This window comes from Ursus arctos, unplaced genomic scaffold (assembly GCF_023065955.2).
Source record: "Ursus arctos isolate Adak ecotype North America unplaced genomic scaffold, UrsArc2.0 scaffold_5, whole genome shotgun sequence".
NCBI classification, from domain to species: Eukaryota; Metazoa; Chordata; class Mammalia; order Carnivora; family Ursidae; genus Ursus; species Ursus arctos.
The window spans coordinates 56452592-56468455 of NW_026623067.1; the positions used below are offsets into that span (position 1 = coordinate 56452592).

The 15864-nt window shown below is 35.4% G+C and overlaps 1 protein-coding gene across 6 annotated transcripts in view; it reads left to right on the plus strand.

The window, feature by feature from the left end:
* BDP1 (B double prime 1, subunit of RNA polymerase III transcription initiation factor IIIB) overlaps positions 1 to 15864 on the plus strand; it is an 81388-nt gene that overhangs the window by 62418 nt on the left and 3106 nt on the right. For 5 of the 6 annotated variants that reach the window (XM_044384132.3, XM_057307061.1, XM_026498821.4 and 2 more), the window contains 8 exons: positions 4101 to 4251; positions 4490 to 4667; positions 6816 to 6882; positions 7226 to 7412; positions 8430 to 8634; positions 10951 to 10990; positions 11602 to 11869; positions 12343 to 12589. In XM_044384132.3, coding sequence (XP_044240067.2) covers positions 4101 to 4251; positions 4490 to 4667; positions 6816 to 6882; positions 7226 to 7412; positions 8430 to 8634; positions 10951 to 10990; positions 11602 to 11869; positions 12343 to 12589 — 1343 coding nt within the window. The remainder of the gene's footprint in view (positions 1 to 4100; positions 4252 to 4489; positions 4668 to 6815; positions 6883 to 7225; positions 7413 to 8429; positions 8635 to 10950; positions 10991 to 11601; positions 11870 to 12342; positions 12590 to 15864) is intronic. The other variant, XM_057307063.1, reaches the window with a different exon arrangement.

The window sequence follows — 15864 nt, forward strand, 5'->3', positions numbered from 1 at the left end:
TGTAGATACATTGATACACACACACACACACATATGTGTATATAAATACATGTTATTCCTTTCAGAAAGAACAAAAATATAAGCATACTTTATTATATATACTGTTAAGCACTTTTATTTATTTATTTACTTGTTTTTTAAGATTATTTGAGAGAGAGAGAGCACCCGGTGGAGAGGCAGAGGGAGTCCCAAGCAGACTCTGGGCTGAGACTGGAGCCCCAGTTGGGGCTCGATTCCATGACCCTGAGATCATGACCTGAGCTGAAACCAAGAGTTGATGCTTAACCTACTGCATTATGCAGGCGCCCCTTGTTCAGTACTTTTAAAAATAACAGTTTTACTGAAATAATTCTATACCCTACAGTTAACTCATTTGAAGTGTATTCTTCAGTGGTGTTTAGTATACTCCCCAAGTTGTGTAACCTTCACCATTAGTACCCACTCTCTATATCCTTCAACCCTTCCCAGCCCTAGGCAACCACTAATCTACTTTCTGTCTCTGTAGCTTTGCCTGTTTGGGACATTTCATATAGATGGAATCATTTAATATGTGGCCTTTTGTGTCTGGTTTCTTTTACTTAGCATGTTTTCAAGGCTCATCTGCGTTGTAGCATGTGTCAAATAATTTCTTTTTCTTGCCAAATATTCCATTATACTACATTTTGTTTATCCATTCAGGGCATTGAGGTTGTTGTCTGTTTTTTGGTTGTTAAGTAATGCTGCTAAGAACATTCATGTGTAAGTTTTTGTGTGGACATAAGTTTTCATTTGACTTGGATTTACACCTAGAAGTGGAATTGCTGGAACATATGGTAATTCTGTCTTTAACCTTTTGAGGAACTGCCAAACTGTTTTAAAAAGGTGGTAGCAACATTTTGTATTTTTTTTTTGTTTTCTTTCTTTCTTTTTTTTCTTTAAGATTTTTTGTTTGTTTGTTTTATTTTAAAGTAATCTCTGTACCCAGTGTGGGGCTTGAATTTACAACCTGAGATCAAGAATCACATGCTGTACCGACTGAGCCAGCCAGGTGCCCCAACACTGTGTCTTTTCCACAGCATTCTCTGAGGGTTTTAGTTTCTGTGTATCCTCTCAGACACTTGTTATTAGATAGTCCAACGAGCTTGAAGTAGTATCTCCTGGTTTTGATTTGTATTTCTTCCATAACCAGTGGTATTGAGTATCTTTTCATGTGCTTATTTATATATTTTCTTTAGAGACATGTGTTCACGTCTGTGCTCATTTTTAAAAACAATTTTTTTTTTTTTAAGTGGGCTCCACGTTCCGTGGAGTCCAATACGGGGCTTGAACTTACGACCGGAGATCAAGCCTAAGCTGAGATCAAGAGTCAGATGCATAACCGACTGAGCCACCTACATGCCCTGATCTGTGCTCATTTTTAAATTGGGATACTTGTTCTTTTATTATTGAGTTCTTTATATAGTAGCATTCTGTTTTTAAAGATTAATATATTGACAGAAATCTTTCTATATGATTACATAGTGCTCTCTTTCGTTTTTTTTAATGGCTTCACTAGATTGTGATGTACGTGTTGAATCCTACTCCTACTTCCTTTTCCACCTCCCCTCCCTGCTGAGGGCCCAACCCCTTCAATGTGCTAGTAAGAGCAGGAAAAACAGTGGATGGAGTAGGCTGTCTAGATTGTCTTAAGCCCTACAGGTAGAAGATATGGATAGTTAGCATCATCTTTGCCCTGTTTTGGGGTTCCTGATTTCTGGGATTTCCTTTCAACCAGAAATCCTTATGATTCAGTTAGTTAATTCATTACTTACTCTGTGTTCAGAAATAGCCAGAAGGTATTTCAGTGTGCAGACTGAAGTTACATTTTTTATTTTTGTTAAAAAATATTTTTTATTTGAGTGCGGTTGACACACAGTGTTAGATTAGTTTCAGATGTACAGCATAGTGATTCAACAAGTTTGTACGTTGTGCTATGCTCACCACAAATAGAGCTAACATTTCTCACTATGTAATGCTATTATAATACCATTGACTATATTCCTTATGCTGTGCCTTTTATTCCCATGACTTATTTATTCCATAACTGAAAGCCTGTATCTCCACTCTCCTCCCTCTTTGTCTCTCCTCCTACTCCCACCCCTCTGGAAACCATCAGTTTGTTCTCTGTATTTATAGGTCTGATTGTGCTCTTCGTTTGTTTATTCATTTGCTTTCTTAAGATTCCATGTATGAGTGAAATCATATGGTATTTGTCTCTCTCATTTTGACTTACTTCACTTAACATAATATCTTCTAGATCCATCTATGTTGTCACAAACAGCCCAATCTCAGCCTTTTAATGACTTTGTAATATTCCATTGTGTGTATATATCACATCTTCCTTATCCATTCATGTACTTATGGACACTTAGGTGGCTTCCATGTCTTGACTATTGTAAATAATGCTGCAGTAAATATCAGGGTAGTACACATATCTTTTGAATTAGTGTTTTTTTTTTCTTTGTGTAAATACCTAGTAGTGGAATTTATTGAATCATATGGTATTTTTATTTTTAATGTTTAGAAAAAAATCCCTACTATTTTCCACAGTGGCTGTGCCAATTTACATTTCCACCATCAGTGCATAAGGGTTCCTTTTTCTCTACATCCTCATTTAACACTTGGTATTTCTTGGTTTGTTTTTTTCTTTTTATTTAGCCATTCTGGTTGTGATATCGTGTGGTTTTGATATGCATTTCCCTGATGATTAGTTATGTTGAGCATCTTTTCATATGTCTGTTGTCCATCTGTAGATCTTCTTTGGAAGAATGTCTATGCAGGTCCTGTGCCCCTTTTCTTGTGTTTTTTGTTTGTTTGTTTGTTTTTTAAATGGGCTCCATGCATAGCATGGAGCCCAGTGCAGGGCTGGAACTCATGACCGTGAGATCAAGAGTCAGACATTTAACTAACTGAGCCACCCAGGCACCCCATATATGCCCATTTTTTAATCAGATTGATTTGTTTTTTTGGTGTTGAGTTGTATAAGTTCCTTATATATTTTGGATATGAACTCTATCAGATGTATCATTTCCAAATATTTTCTCCTAATTAGTACGTTACCTTTTCATTTTGTGGATGGTTTCCTTCGCTGTGTAAAGCTTTTTATTTTGATGTAGTTCCAATAGTTTATTTTTGCTTATGTTGCCCTTGTCCCTGGAGACATATCAAGAAATATGTTGCTATAGCTGATGACAGAGAAATTATTGCCTGTGGTTTTTTCTAGGATTTTTATGGTTTGGTCTCACATTTAAATCTCTAATCCATTTTGAGTTTATTTTTTGTATATGGAGTAAAAGTGGTCCAGTTTCATTCTTTGGCATGTGGCTGTCCAGTTTTCCAAGCACCATTTATTGAAGAGATTGTCTTTTACGCATTGTATATTCTTGCCTCCTTCGTCCGAGGTTAATTGACCGTATATGTGTGGATTTATTTCTGGACTGTCTATTTTCTTCCATTGATCTATTTTTGTGCCAGTACAGTACTGTTTTGATTACTATAGCTTTGTAGTAGATCTTGAAATCTGGAATTGTGATACCTCTTACCTTTGTTTTTCTTTCCCAAGATTACTTTACTCTTAGCATCTTTTGTGGTTCCATACAAATTTTAATATTATTTAGTCTAGTTTTGTGATAAATGCTGTTGGTATTTTGATAGTGAATTGAAGGTAACTCTTTTATGTAGAAGTCATTTTCTTCTTCTTTGTGACATTCTTTTTTAGACAAGCTCCCTCGCCAACACTTTGCCCAGGGTGGAACTAGTCAGACATCGGGTGTACCCACTTCTAAACTTCTTTTGTACATGGGTTTGTAATTACATTGCTGTCGCCATAGAGTGGACACAAAATTGCTCTGGCAGCCGCGAATGAAATATGTGCAGTGTAGGATTCATTCATCATCTGCATCAAAAAATCTCATTGGCCAGGATCACTCTTCTGCCATGTGCATAAGCTTGATATTTGGATTAAGGGAAATTTGGAAGAGCCACTATATAGTGATCTGTCTTTGAAGAGAGAACATATTTCTAATATGGAGGCTTTAGCTATACTCTTTTGGACTGTATCTTAAGTGTGTTTTTTGTTTAAGAAACTGAGAAAAACGCTTCTGAAGTGACAGAGTTACAAGATGAAAACCTTGGATCACTTACAACAGCAGAGAATAAGGAGCAGAGCAAATTGGCTTGTGAACATGGTACTGAAGAGACTGCTATTTCTCAAGAAGCAAATCCAACTGAAAGGTAAAAGAAGAGATTCTGGGATTCGGTTTATATTCTGTTTCAACTATAGTTATTAGCTATAGCTGTAAGAATTTGATTGGAAAAAGGGAGTTCTGTTGCATTAAATATATTTTAAAAATTTGAGCACCACTAAATCTTTGACTTACTTCGCTCTAAACGTTACTCTGTAGTTGTCCACTTGGTTTTAGTACAGAACTTTATACTCTGAAACTCGAATATATACTAATTTCTTTTTCAGAAATGATCAAGAAGGAGAATCTCAAAAGGTTCAGATATTGTCAGTTGCTCCAGTTGTTTCCTTTGAGACAAGGCCCCATACACTTGGTTCAGATACGGTTCTCACTGAGAGTTCTATCAAAGAGCCCCAGACAGAAGACTCTAATGGAGACGGCGTGCTTACACTTCATGTGTCAGAGGTAAAAAATATAAACTATAACATGGAGTAGCTGGGTGTTTAATCCCCATTAAAAAAAAATCCCCATTAATTTACATACAATAAAACTTCACCTTTTTCAGTGTGTACTTCTACAAGTTGTGACAAACATATATAATCATGTAAGCAACACATAAACAGTTTCATCCTCCCCCAAATTCCCCAGGGCCCTTTTTTAGTCACCGCCCTTACCATCCCGACTACTTGGCAATCCCTGATCTGTTTTCTTTCCCTGTAGTTTTGCCTTTGCAAGAATGTGTTGTGATAGAATTTTTTATTGAGTGTGTTTTTAGTCTTTGGAGCATAGATAAAACAGCCAGTATGTAGCTTTGCTGTGAAAGTTTTGAAAAAGGAAGCGTTTCGTACAGGGTATTTACCTCTTGCTTGCTGGCCACTGAATCTGAGAAATACTTTCACATTGCAGGTATTTTTTTTGAGATGTTATTACTACATGTTCCATACTGTGTAAGGTACTGGGGAGACAGAGTTGTAGGAAGCAGTTGAGTAAATGAATGGTTGAACTCTGATAGGTGCTATGAAGGCAAATTGCATAAGACTCTAAAGGAGTGGTCCTCAACCCAATCCAGTAAAACCAATCTCTGGAAATAGGGTGTAGACATTTGCTTTTTGTTGTTGTTGTTAAAATTCCTCAGGTTATTCTGATGTGTATCCAGGACTGAAAAAGCCCTTTATCTGGAAGAACAAGTATGAATTAGCCAGTTAAAGGGAGAGGAACATGTGTAAAGAAGTGTGAAGCAGCATTTCACATTCAGGGACTAAGTAGTCATGAGTAGGATATAAATGAAGAAGCAGTTAAAGATTAGTGAGCTAGGCAGCCTGGGAGCAGATCATAAAAGGAATTTTTATGACTTGCTAGAGTTTGGACTATATCCAAATTTGTAGGATTTTCCCTAATCTTTTTTATTTTGAAATAATTTAAAACTCATTGAAAAGTGCAAAGATCTTAGGTAGAATTCTCATATATCCTTTACTTAGATTCATTAATTATTAACATTTTGCTTCCTTTGCTTATTCTGTCATGCTCTCCATCTCTGTAGGTAGATACTTTTAAGAAACTGAACCATTTGAAAGTTTACAGACATGAGCTTTCACCCATAGATACTCTAGCTTGTATTTGATACCAACAAGGATGTTTCTAATAGAGATAGGATGATACTGTTGTCACAGTCACTATTACCATACTATCTAATATTGATTTAAAAATAATATGTAATACATAGTTTCAATCAAGCCTCTCATATCGCATTTAGTTGTCATTCTCTCTATTCTCTTTTCATCTAGAGTAGTCCTCCTGCCCTTTTCCCTCTTTTGTGAACTTTACATTGCAGGGATAATTCACAATCTGGACTTTTGTTGTTCCCCATTATTAGATTCAGATTGAACAGTGTTTGGCACAATTACTACCTAGGTGTTGTGTTTTTCCTTTTGTATCATCTCAGTAGGCATGTAATGTCAGTTTGTTTCATTATTGGTGATGTTGACTAGTTACTTGGCTAGATGGTGCCTGCCAGATTTTTCTATATAACAACATCTTTTGTACATTGTGTTAGTAAGTGATTGCAGACCCAGCAACCTTCTCCCCAGTAGTTTTAGTATCTGTTGGTGATGTTTGCCTGAATCAATTACTGACCCTGTTGGTTACAAAATGAAAATTTGAAGAAGAGAATTACAATAAGAATTGCATTTTAGAGAATACAGTGTTGGCAATTTTGTGGAAAACAGATTGGAAGAAGCCATGGTGGAGGCAAAGAGACAGGCAGTTTTCTTCCATTCAGATGTCACCTGCTAATAGTACAAGAGCTGCTGTAATGGGGATAGAGGGAAGCTTGAGGGGCTTGTATCTCCCTTTCCTGTTACTTCAGAAATAATTTCATAAAATACACATATTTAACAACTTAGCCTGAATTCCTTTGTGTATATATGTTTATTTAAATGAATCAAAAGTTATTGGTACAACTAAAAGTCTGAAAACGTTTGAAAAATTTTGTGGTTAAAAAATTGTTGAGTTTTGAAACAATAACTCTTACTATATTCAGTTGTCTGGAAAACTTTTTAAAACTAAAATTTGGTCAACCTCATTCTTGCATTTTAATTAAAAAATTTTTTTTAGGGTATACCAACTAGTATGCCGGAAGTCCAACAAGAGAATGTTGGACCTGTTAATCAAGACTTAACAGGTATGATGATCTGCTTCTATAAAGTATCACAGAACCTAATAGTACAGCTTTTACTCCCCCCAACTGCCTGTGGAAAAACAAAACGGTTTTTTAGTCTATGACCGTCTTATATTAAAAACAAACAAACAAAAAAACTTGGAAGTATTTTGTGTATAAGTTTTGTTTTTCAGAATTATAAATCCTCTCTATAGTGAACCGTCTTTATCCTTTATGAGATTACTTTTTATTTTTGTGCATATAATTTGCTTTTTATTCATGGGGATAAGTCGTAGTGAGACTTCAGAGATGTAATAAATGATTTTCGTAGTTCAGCTTTTCATTATTAACTTTTAAACTTTGATAGTGAATCTAGTTGCTAATGTACCTCAAGATGGTGAGGATGAACAAGCGTTCATTTTAACTCTGGTGGAAATCCCAACCGATGCTGTGGAAGAATTTGGTGATGCCACTGCACAGTTAATGCCAAACCCTTTACTGCCAGCACCCATATTGATCAAATCCGTGAATACAGAAGAAAGGAGTGACATGAGGTAATGAATGAGCTAAACTATTTTTTATTTAAATTCCAGTTAACATACAGTGCAATATTAGTTTCCGGTGTACAGTAGTTATTCAACACTTCCGTACATCACCTGGGAGCTAAACTATTTTTGCTAGGAAAAAAGTGCTTTATGAATTGACTAGTATTGACCGAACAAGCCGCTCACCGGCATTATTTGTAATTGTCCCGAAGATCTTATTTTATAGTTATGTGATAAATTAGAGAAGAAATTGTTGATTTTATACCTGACAAAGCTGCCATTTAAATGTATAATATAATAATCTTGTAAGAAACTTGTTTGGTATTTTAAGTATTTTGAAAACTAAAAAAATTCAGCAATTTGGATTATAAATTGTCATCTATCAAAGGTGTGTGGTTACTTTGTCAGCTTATGTTATTTTAAATTCTGAAATAAATATACATTCACAGAAGTTGCAAGAGAGAGAACATTTCTGTGTGTGTGTGTGTGTGTGTGTGTATTTTTTTTTAAAGTAGGTTTCCATGCCTAGCATGGAGCCCAACATTGGGCTTGAACTCACAACCCTGAGATCAAGACCTGAGCTGAGATCAGGAGTCAGACGTTTAACCGACTGAGTCACCCAGGCACTCTATTTCTGTATATTTTTAAGACTGCTTTTTAAATTCTTTACTATAGAATTGTCGATAAAGAACTGTATCAACAGTCACTGTTAAGATGCTTAATTGTCAAGTAGCATTAGATGTTGAAGCCTTTTGTATTAGTAAGAGGCATTTTAGATTAAAATTTTAACTTTATAGACAAGGAAAACACTATTTTTATACCTTGGATTTAATTCAGTAATATGGAACTTAAGTTGTAAGTTTTTAAGTATGAATGGATCTCCAAACTAACATTTTTGTGACCTTGGCCATGTATATATTAGTTACTTGGAAGTTTTTTGGCAGTTTTCATTGGAATAGCTCAGCCTTTTACCTCACTAAGTAGCTTCTAATTTGCTAATTTCATATGTATGCATTTTCTATACAGTATGAGTTTTCCAGTAACTTCAGTTGGTCAGGACACCATGTGTTTATCTGATTCTGGAAAAGGTGGTTCTGAAGAGCCTCCTGCTAATTTGGATCTTACATCTAGGAAGAGAATTTACTGTACCCTTGATGAAAGTGACCATGTTCCTCCTGCCAAAAAAAGTTTGCTCACTTCAAGAGATGATTGTCAAAATTATACGTCTGAGGTAAGATAGAATCATCAAGCAACTAAGATGGCCATATTACAGCAGATCCATTTCTGTTTCTTCCTTTAGACTCTTTACATAAAGATAGTTCTAACACTTTTCACCATAAATAATCCAGCTGAAACCGGTTTTGGATTCTCATTTTCAACCAGTTCTGGTGAAAATTGGTGGACATTAATCAGGAAACCCATTCCCAGTTCTGTGTAATGGCTTAAAACAAGGCCAAAGGCATCCTGTAGGTCTGGGTCCTGGCTGTACCCTTTAACAGCTGTGGGACCTGCGTCAAGATATGTCATCTCTGTGAATGAGTCTCCTGTCGTGTGGAATAGTAATAGCAGTATATCATCATCACTATTGTCATAATGCTTAAAAGCTATCCAGTGCTCTTAGGGAGAAAACCAGAACTTTGAAGGCTCTCTATTTGGCCGATTTCTGTTTCTGATCTCACCTTGTGCCTTATTCTCTAACCGTATTGGCCATCTTTCAGTTTCTAGAATGCACACATACTGCATTCACATAGACTTGCAAACATTTTTTATTTTTATGTAATCCCATCGATTAGTCTTTTTATGTATGGCTTCTGGGGACTGTGTTATGCATTGAAAGTCCACCCTGAGATTTAGTATAAATTCGAGTTAACATTAATGATTTGTTTACAATTTATTTTGGTGTTAGAAAGAGTGGAACCAACTTCATGTTCTCCAGGTGCCTACCTAGTTGTCCCAGCACCATTTGTTGAATAATTCATTTTTTCTTCACTGATTTAAAATTTAAAATTGGGCATTAAGTCCCATATGTATTTGGGTATATTCCTGAATTTTCTTCTACTTTGAGATTCACCTATTTGTTCTGGGGCCAGTGTCCCACTGTTTTAAATTACTGTAGTTTTTAAATGCTTTGCTATCTTAAATGGAAAGTTTCTCTCTCCCCTGCACATAATTTTCTTATTTTTTTTTCCAAGTGTTTCCTAGTTGGGTATATGTCCTAAAGTTTATGTTAATTTTAGAATTTGCTTATTCAGAACTTCAAAAAAACCCAAAACTATTGATACATAAATTAGGATCATATTAACTTGACCAGTTAACATAGGGAAAGTTGATGTCAGAATTGTGATGTTGGATTTCTTTTTAATCCAAAAACATAGTATGTCTTTCCATTTGTTTAATTATTCTTTTATGTCTCAGTGGTATTTTCAGCTCTTCTTCATTTAAATTCTGGTCCATTTCTTATTAGGTTATCCCCTAAGAATTTTATCTTTTTTGTTGCCGTTTTCATTGAATTCTAGATAGAGAGCTTACTGAATTCCCCTTATTATATACAGTAATTTTCCACTTGATTCTGTTGGGTTTTCTAAGTAAACAGTCATATCATCTGCAAATAAAATTTTAATTCTTCTCGTATGCTTTGTATACCTTTAATTTCTTTCTCTTTTCTATATAGGCTAATAAAATTCAAAAAATATCAGAAAACAGTCCTGATAGTAGATATTTTTCTTATTCCTGATTTAAATGCAAATATTTCCAGTGTTTATGACGTGGGATGCTGGTTTTGAATTGCAGTAATTATAGTTTATGGTGTTAAGAGAATGTCTTTTTTTAAAGCATGAATATTATTGGATACTTTCCCCACAGAGAGATGATGATATTATTTTTCTCCTCAGTTCTGTTGAATTATATTAGATTTCACATATTGAATCATCTTTGCATTCCTGAAACAAAGTCTGCTTGATTATGGTGTGTTAGTCTTTTGCTGTGTTGCTGATTTATGGTTGTACTATTATATTGATATTTTTGTACTGGTTATAATTAGAATTAATATTTTTTTTAAAGATGTTTTAAATTTATTTATTCGACAGAGATAGAGACAGCCAGCGAGAGAGGGAACACAAGCAGGGGGAGTGGGAGAGGAAGAAGCAGGCTCCCAGCAGAGGAGCCTGATGTGGGGCTCGATCCCATAATGCCAGGATCACGCCCTGAGCCGAAGGCAGACGCTTAACTGCTGTGCCACCCAGGCGCCCCTAGAATTAATATTAATTGGAATTGGAATTAATATTGATTCATAAAAAGCATTTGAAAACTTTTCCTCTTTTGCTGTACTCTGGAACAGTTTCAGTAACAGTAGCAATGTCTTTTTCATAAATGTTGATCGAATTTCCGTAAGACATCTTTTACCCTAGAGCTTTCTGGGAGATACATGCTTTCTTTATTTAAAAAAAAAAAGGAAAAGAAAGGAAGGAAGGAAAGGAAGGAAGGAAGGAAGATTTACTTGATAAATGGATTTTTAATTTTTTTTTTTTTGTAAATTTTCTTAAAACAGGTGTGTTCAAAGGAAATGATAAATGTTTCTGAGGAAACAGGTGAGTGAAATAAATTTTAAGGTGATTACATTTTGCTATTTTTGATGCATCTTTTCAAATTTGGGATTAAAGAAGAGTCTTGCTCACTTTCTATAAGAATCTTGCTTTTTTTTATTGGAAGTTTTTCTCCTTAGCTGAGATCTTGGATTTGGCACTTTCATAGCCATACGAAGCTACTTTAATCCTGTAATTAACAGAAAAACCATGTGGTTACAGGATTTCCTGTAAAAGCTTAACAATTATATTTTAGGAATTAGAAAGCTGAGCATAAAAGAGTTTTTATAGTTCCTTAGGTTTACCCAGAGATTAGAAAGTGATAACTCTTATTTTGCTAGTTGAAGATATATTTATGGGGAAAGATTTTCTAGGTCAAAATATATTGATAGGACTATTTTGTATCTGAATGAAGAAACTCTGACCATCATTTTTTATCAGCTACAATGTTCTTAATAGTCCAGATGATTTAAATATTAATTTATAATTTAGCTTTTATTAGAGTAGGTTTATGATAGAATGTCATGATTTCTTTTCTTCAAACATTGCAGTTCATCTGGGTATATAAATTTCAATATGTGTTCTCCGTGCTTACCATTTGTCCTCGTTTTTTGAAGGGGAGTCTTACAAGGAACAAGATACCCTCCCTACCTCAGGAAGCACACATACAACTCCAGAACCTCAGAAAGAGCAACTTGAACCAACTTCTGAGAGTATAGGGTCTGGATCTGTTGATAAAATAACAGATACACATGTAGAAAAAAGTACATCTCAGTTACCTCAGGATGAGAAGATTGTGTCTGATAAGGAGGAAAGAACTTGTGCTGCTTCGAAGTCTGAACAAATGGATAGCATCGCTTCATCTTCAAAAACCCCGTTATCCAGGTACCATGAGAGGATCTTTAACAAATGTTTCTCTCCATTTCTCTTTCTCAAAGGGTAAATGTAACCTACACACAACGGATATAACATATACGTAAAGACTAAGTTCACTACTAAGGATGATGTTTTATAAACGGCCCTCTATCAGTAATGTAAAGGGAAGGAGTTTTGTCAAAGGAAATTCAGTAGTCAATATTTTTGTAGGACTCTTCAGATAAATACAACATTCCATATAACAAGAGCTTAACTTTAAGTGCTGAAACTAACTTTTTAGGCAGAAAATCTGCATTGGCATCTGCTGGTATGATGGTATACCAGCTACTGGTATAATAATCAAAATAATAATGATACTTAGTAGATACGCTGATAGAACTAATGTGGTATCACACGTGCATTTTAGCATTCATGGAAAGAAGTTGATATTAAGAATGTATCTTCCTGCATGTTCTTGAATATCCTTACATTTGCATTTCTAGACCTGGCAGAAGACCTCTGGGATTTTTGTCTTTAATATGTTCGAAGAGTAGTTTGGAGTCTGATGAACCTACTCAGGTTTATAATAAGAAACGTCTGAAACCTGTTATACCTATACCAAGAAAGAATTTGAAAAGATCAAATCCACTCAATGAAAGCCAGAAAAAAATCCAGGAGTCCTCTGATCAGCTTCCATCTCCAAGTGTTGTTGATACTCAATCTGAGAGTATTGGCAGTTCAGCAACTCAGGTACGTGATAACTGTTATATTTTATTGTATGTATAGAAAGGGTTAGAAATCAGGCTCAACTAGGAAGAATATGGCGTTGGTATTTTCATTTGGATGTTAGAAATTTTTTCAGAACATCTCTTGTCTGTTTTCTCCCCCTCATACCTCACTGTAAGAGAAGAAGATAAGGTGTTGAATTAGGAAGTTACAACTCCTTTAGTACAGAGCCGTTTAAGCTAGGCATACATGGACACTTAATTGCCATTCCTTTAATGCAAAGAACTTTCTGACCTGTGGAAGCAAAACAAAGCAGTGCTGGTGTTTTATTTGCTTTCGGGCAAGTCTCCTGTCACCCACAGGAATTCAAGGAATGGTAAAATTAGAATTTGTTTGCATGTTTCATTTCTCTACATGCTAAAGATGTTCATATGGCAAGTCCTGGGATGGAAAAATATATGCACTTGTATCAAAAACTTGGGAAGAGTACTGGGGTTGGTTACTTAGGATTTCAACACAGAAAAGGCCTGGTGACCTATTGGATAGCATGAGTCCAAAAGGAGTACTTTTGTAAAGACTGTCTAAAATTTTTTAAAATACTTTATATTTCCTAGAATTATTTTCTGGGACCAGTATTTTATGACTCTGTATTATTACCAAATTACTGTGGAGAACGGTTGTTAAAATTACCAGCAATGTACTATGCCAGTTAAGTCACGTTCTTTCCAGCTTTAGATATTAACTCTTCAAAATAAATTTTTTTCTAATTTAATATAATGAGGGTAGAAATGTAATTTCATCTGTTTAATTTCATTTCTTTAATTACTAGTGACTTGGTTTTTTTCCCCATTACATTTACTAGACTTTTTTCTCTCTTTTTTCTTTTTCGTTCCTATCTTTTGCCGACTTATAGCTTTTGGGATCTAGGTGGTTTTCTTATCAACTTATGTGAGATCTTTATGTAAGAAAGCCACATACCTTTAAGCTCTTTACTGCAAGTAATTTTTTCAAATTCATTTACTTTTTAAAATTTTGTAGGGTTTTTAATATACACATAAGCTTTAAATGTTTATTCAAATCAATTTTTTCTTTATAATTTCTTAAATTGCTTTTATGATTAGGAAGTTTTTCTCCATAGGTATAAAACGTGCAGGAAGCAGTTTTAAAACTAACTCAGTTTAAGTGCGCCTGGGTGGCTCAGTTGATTGTCTGCTTCTTCTCCCTGCCCTCCTGCTTGTGCTCTCTCTTGCTCTCTCTCTCTCTCAGATAAAGAAATAAAATCCTTAAAAAATTTTTTTAATTAAATAAAGATTAATTTATTTGAGAGAGAGAGAAAGAGCGTGAGTGTGAGCAGGGGGAGGAGCACAGGGAGAAGGGGAGAGAGAGAGAGAGAGAATCCTAAGCAGACTCCGCTAAGCACGGAGCCTGGTTCTGGCCAGATCTCACCACCCTGAGACCACGACCTGAGCCAGAATCAAAGTCTGATGCTCCACCATCTAAGACACCCAGGTGTCCCTCTCTTTTTTTTTAAATTAAATTTAAATTAAACTTTTTATTATGGAATAATTGTAGATTTACATGCAGTTGTAAAAAACAATAGAGAGAGAGCCCATGTACCCTCCATCCAGTTTTCCCCAATGTTAACATTTTGCAAAACTGTGGTACAATATCACAACCAGAATATTAACATTGCCACAGTCAAGATACGGAAGAATTTTGTCAACACAGCGATCCTGTATGTTGCCTTGAATAGACACAGTCACTTACATTGCACCCCCACGCTCTCCTTAACTTCTGGCAACCTGTTCTACACCATTAAATTTGTCATTCTGAGAAGGTTATGTCAATGGAATTAATATTGTATACAGTTGTGTAAATGGAATCATACATTTAGAATTCACTTTTTTCCCCACTCAGCATAGTTCCCTAGAGAGTCATCCAGATGGTTTTATGTATTTGCTCCTTTTTATTGTTGAATAATATTCCATAGTATGTTACCAGTCATGTTTATCCTTTCACCAATTGGAGGACATATGGGTTATTTTCAGTTTTTGGCTGTTATGAATAAAGCTGCTGTGAACAGTCATATCCAAGTTCTTGTGTGAACATAAGTTCATTTGCCCAAGAGTGCCCTCATATTTGATGACTATATCCTATCCCACTGTTTTGATATACCAGAGAACAGTAATGGTCTCACACTGGTAGGCATTTCAGTTATTCCTAACGATTTGCTGTTTCAAATAATATGGTAATAGCTAACTTATAAATGAGTGATTTTACACAGTTATCTATAGGTTGAATCCTAGAAACAGAATTGTTGGATCAAAAGGAATGATTATTCTTTGGACAGATATTGCTTAATTGTCTTCCATAGGGAATGTATCAGTTTGTATTCTTAGCAGCAGTGTAGGAGAGGCCCTTTTTCTTCACACTAACATGTTAGTAATCAATTTTTTTCACTTTTGGCATTCTTCATAGATTTAGTGAGCATATGAGTGAGGTTGAACACCTCTTCATGTATTTGAATCATTTATTCTTTCTCTGTGACCCATCTGTTCATATGTTTGATTTTTATTTATTTATTTATTTTTTAAAGATTTTATTTATTTATTTGACAGAGATAGAGACAGCCAGCAAGAGAGGGAACACAAGCAGGGGGAGTGGGAGAGGAAGAAGCAGGCTCACAGCAGAGGAGCCTGATGTGGGGCTTGATCCCAGAACGCCGGGATCACGCCCTGAGCCGAAGGCAGACGCCCAACCGCTGTGCCACCCAGGCGCCCCTGATTTTTTTTTTAAAGATATTCATTCATTCATTCATTCATTCATTCATTCAATCATTTGACAGAGGGAGAGAGCGAGCACAAGCAGGGGGAGCAGCAGAGGGAGAGGGAGAAGCAGGCTTCCCACCGAGCAGGGAGCCTGATGTGGGGCTTGATCCCAGGACCCCGGAATCATGACCTGAGCCCAAGGCAGATGCTGTTAACAGACTGAGCCACTCAGGCGCCCCTAGAGTAGATTTTTTTAAAAAATGTTTTTACACTTAAATCGTTTGATTCATCTAGAATTTATTTTGGTTTGACTGCTTTTTTTCTGAGATGGCTATACAGTTGTCCAACATCATTTATTAAATAATCCAACTTTTCTCATACTAAATTTGCAGTATATATGTGTTGCAGATATTTCTATTTTTTTTCATTGATATATAAGTCTGTTCCAATAACAATACCATAATGTCTTAATTTTTTATAAATTTCTAAGTATCCTAACTTCTGATAGGATTGCTTTAATTTGTAGTTGCC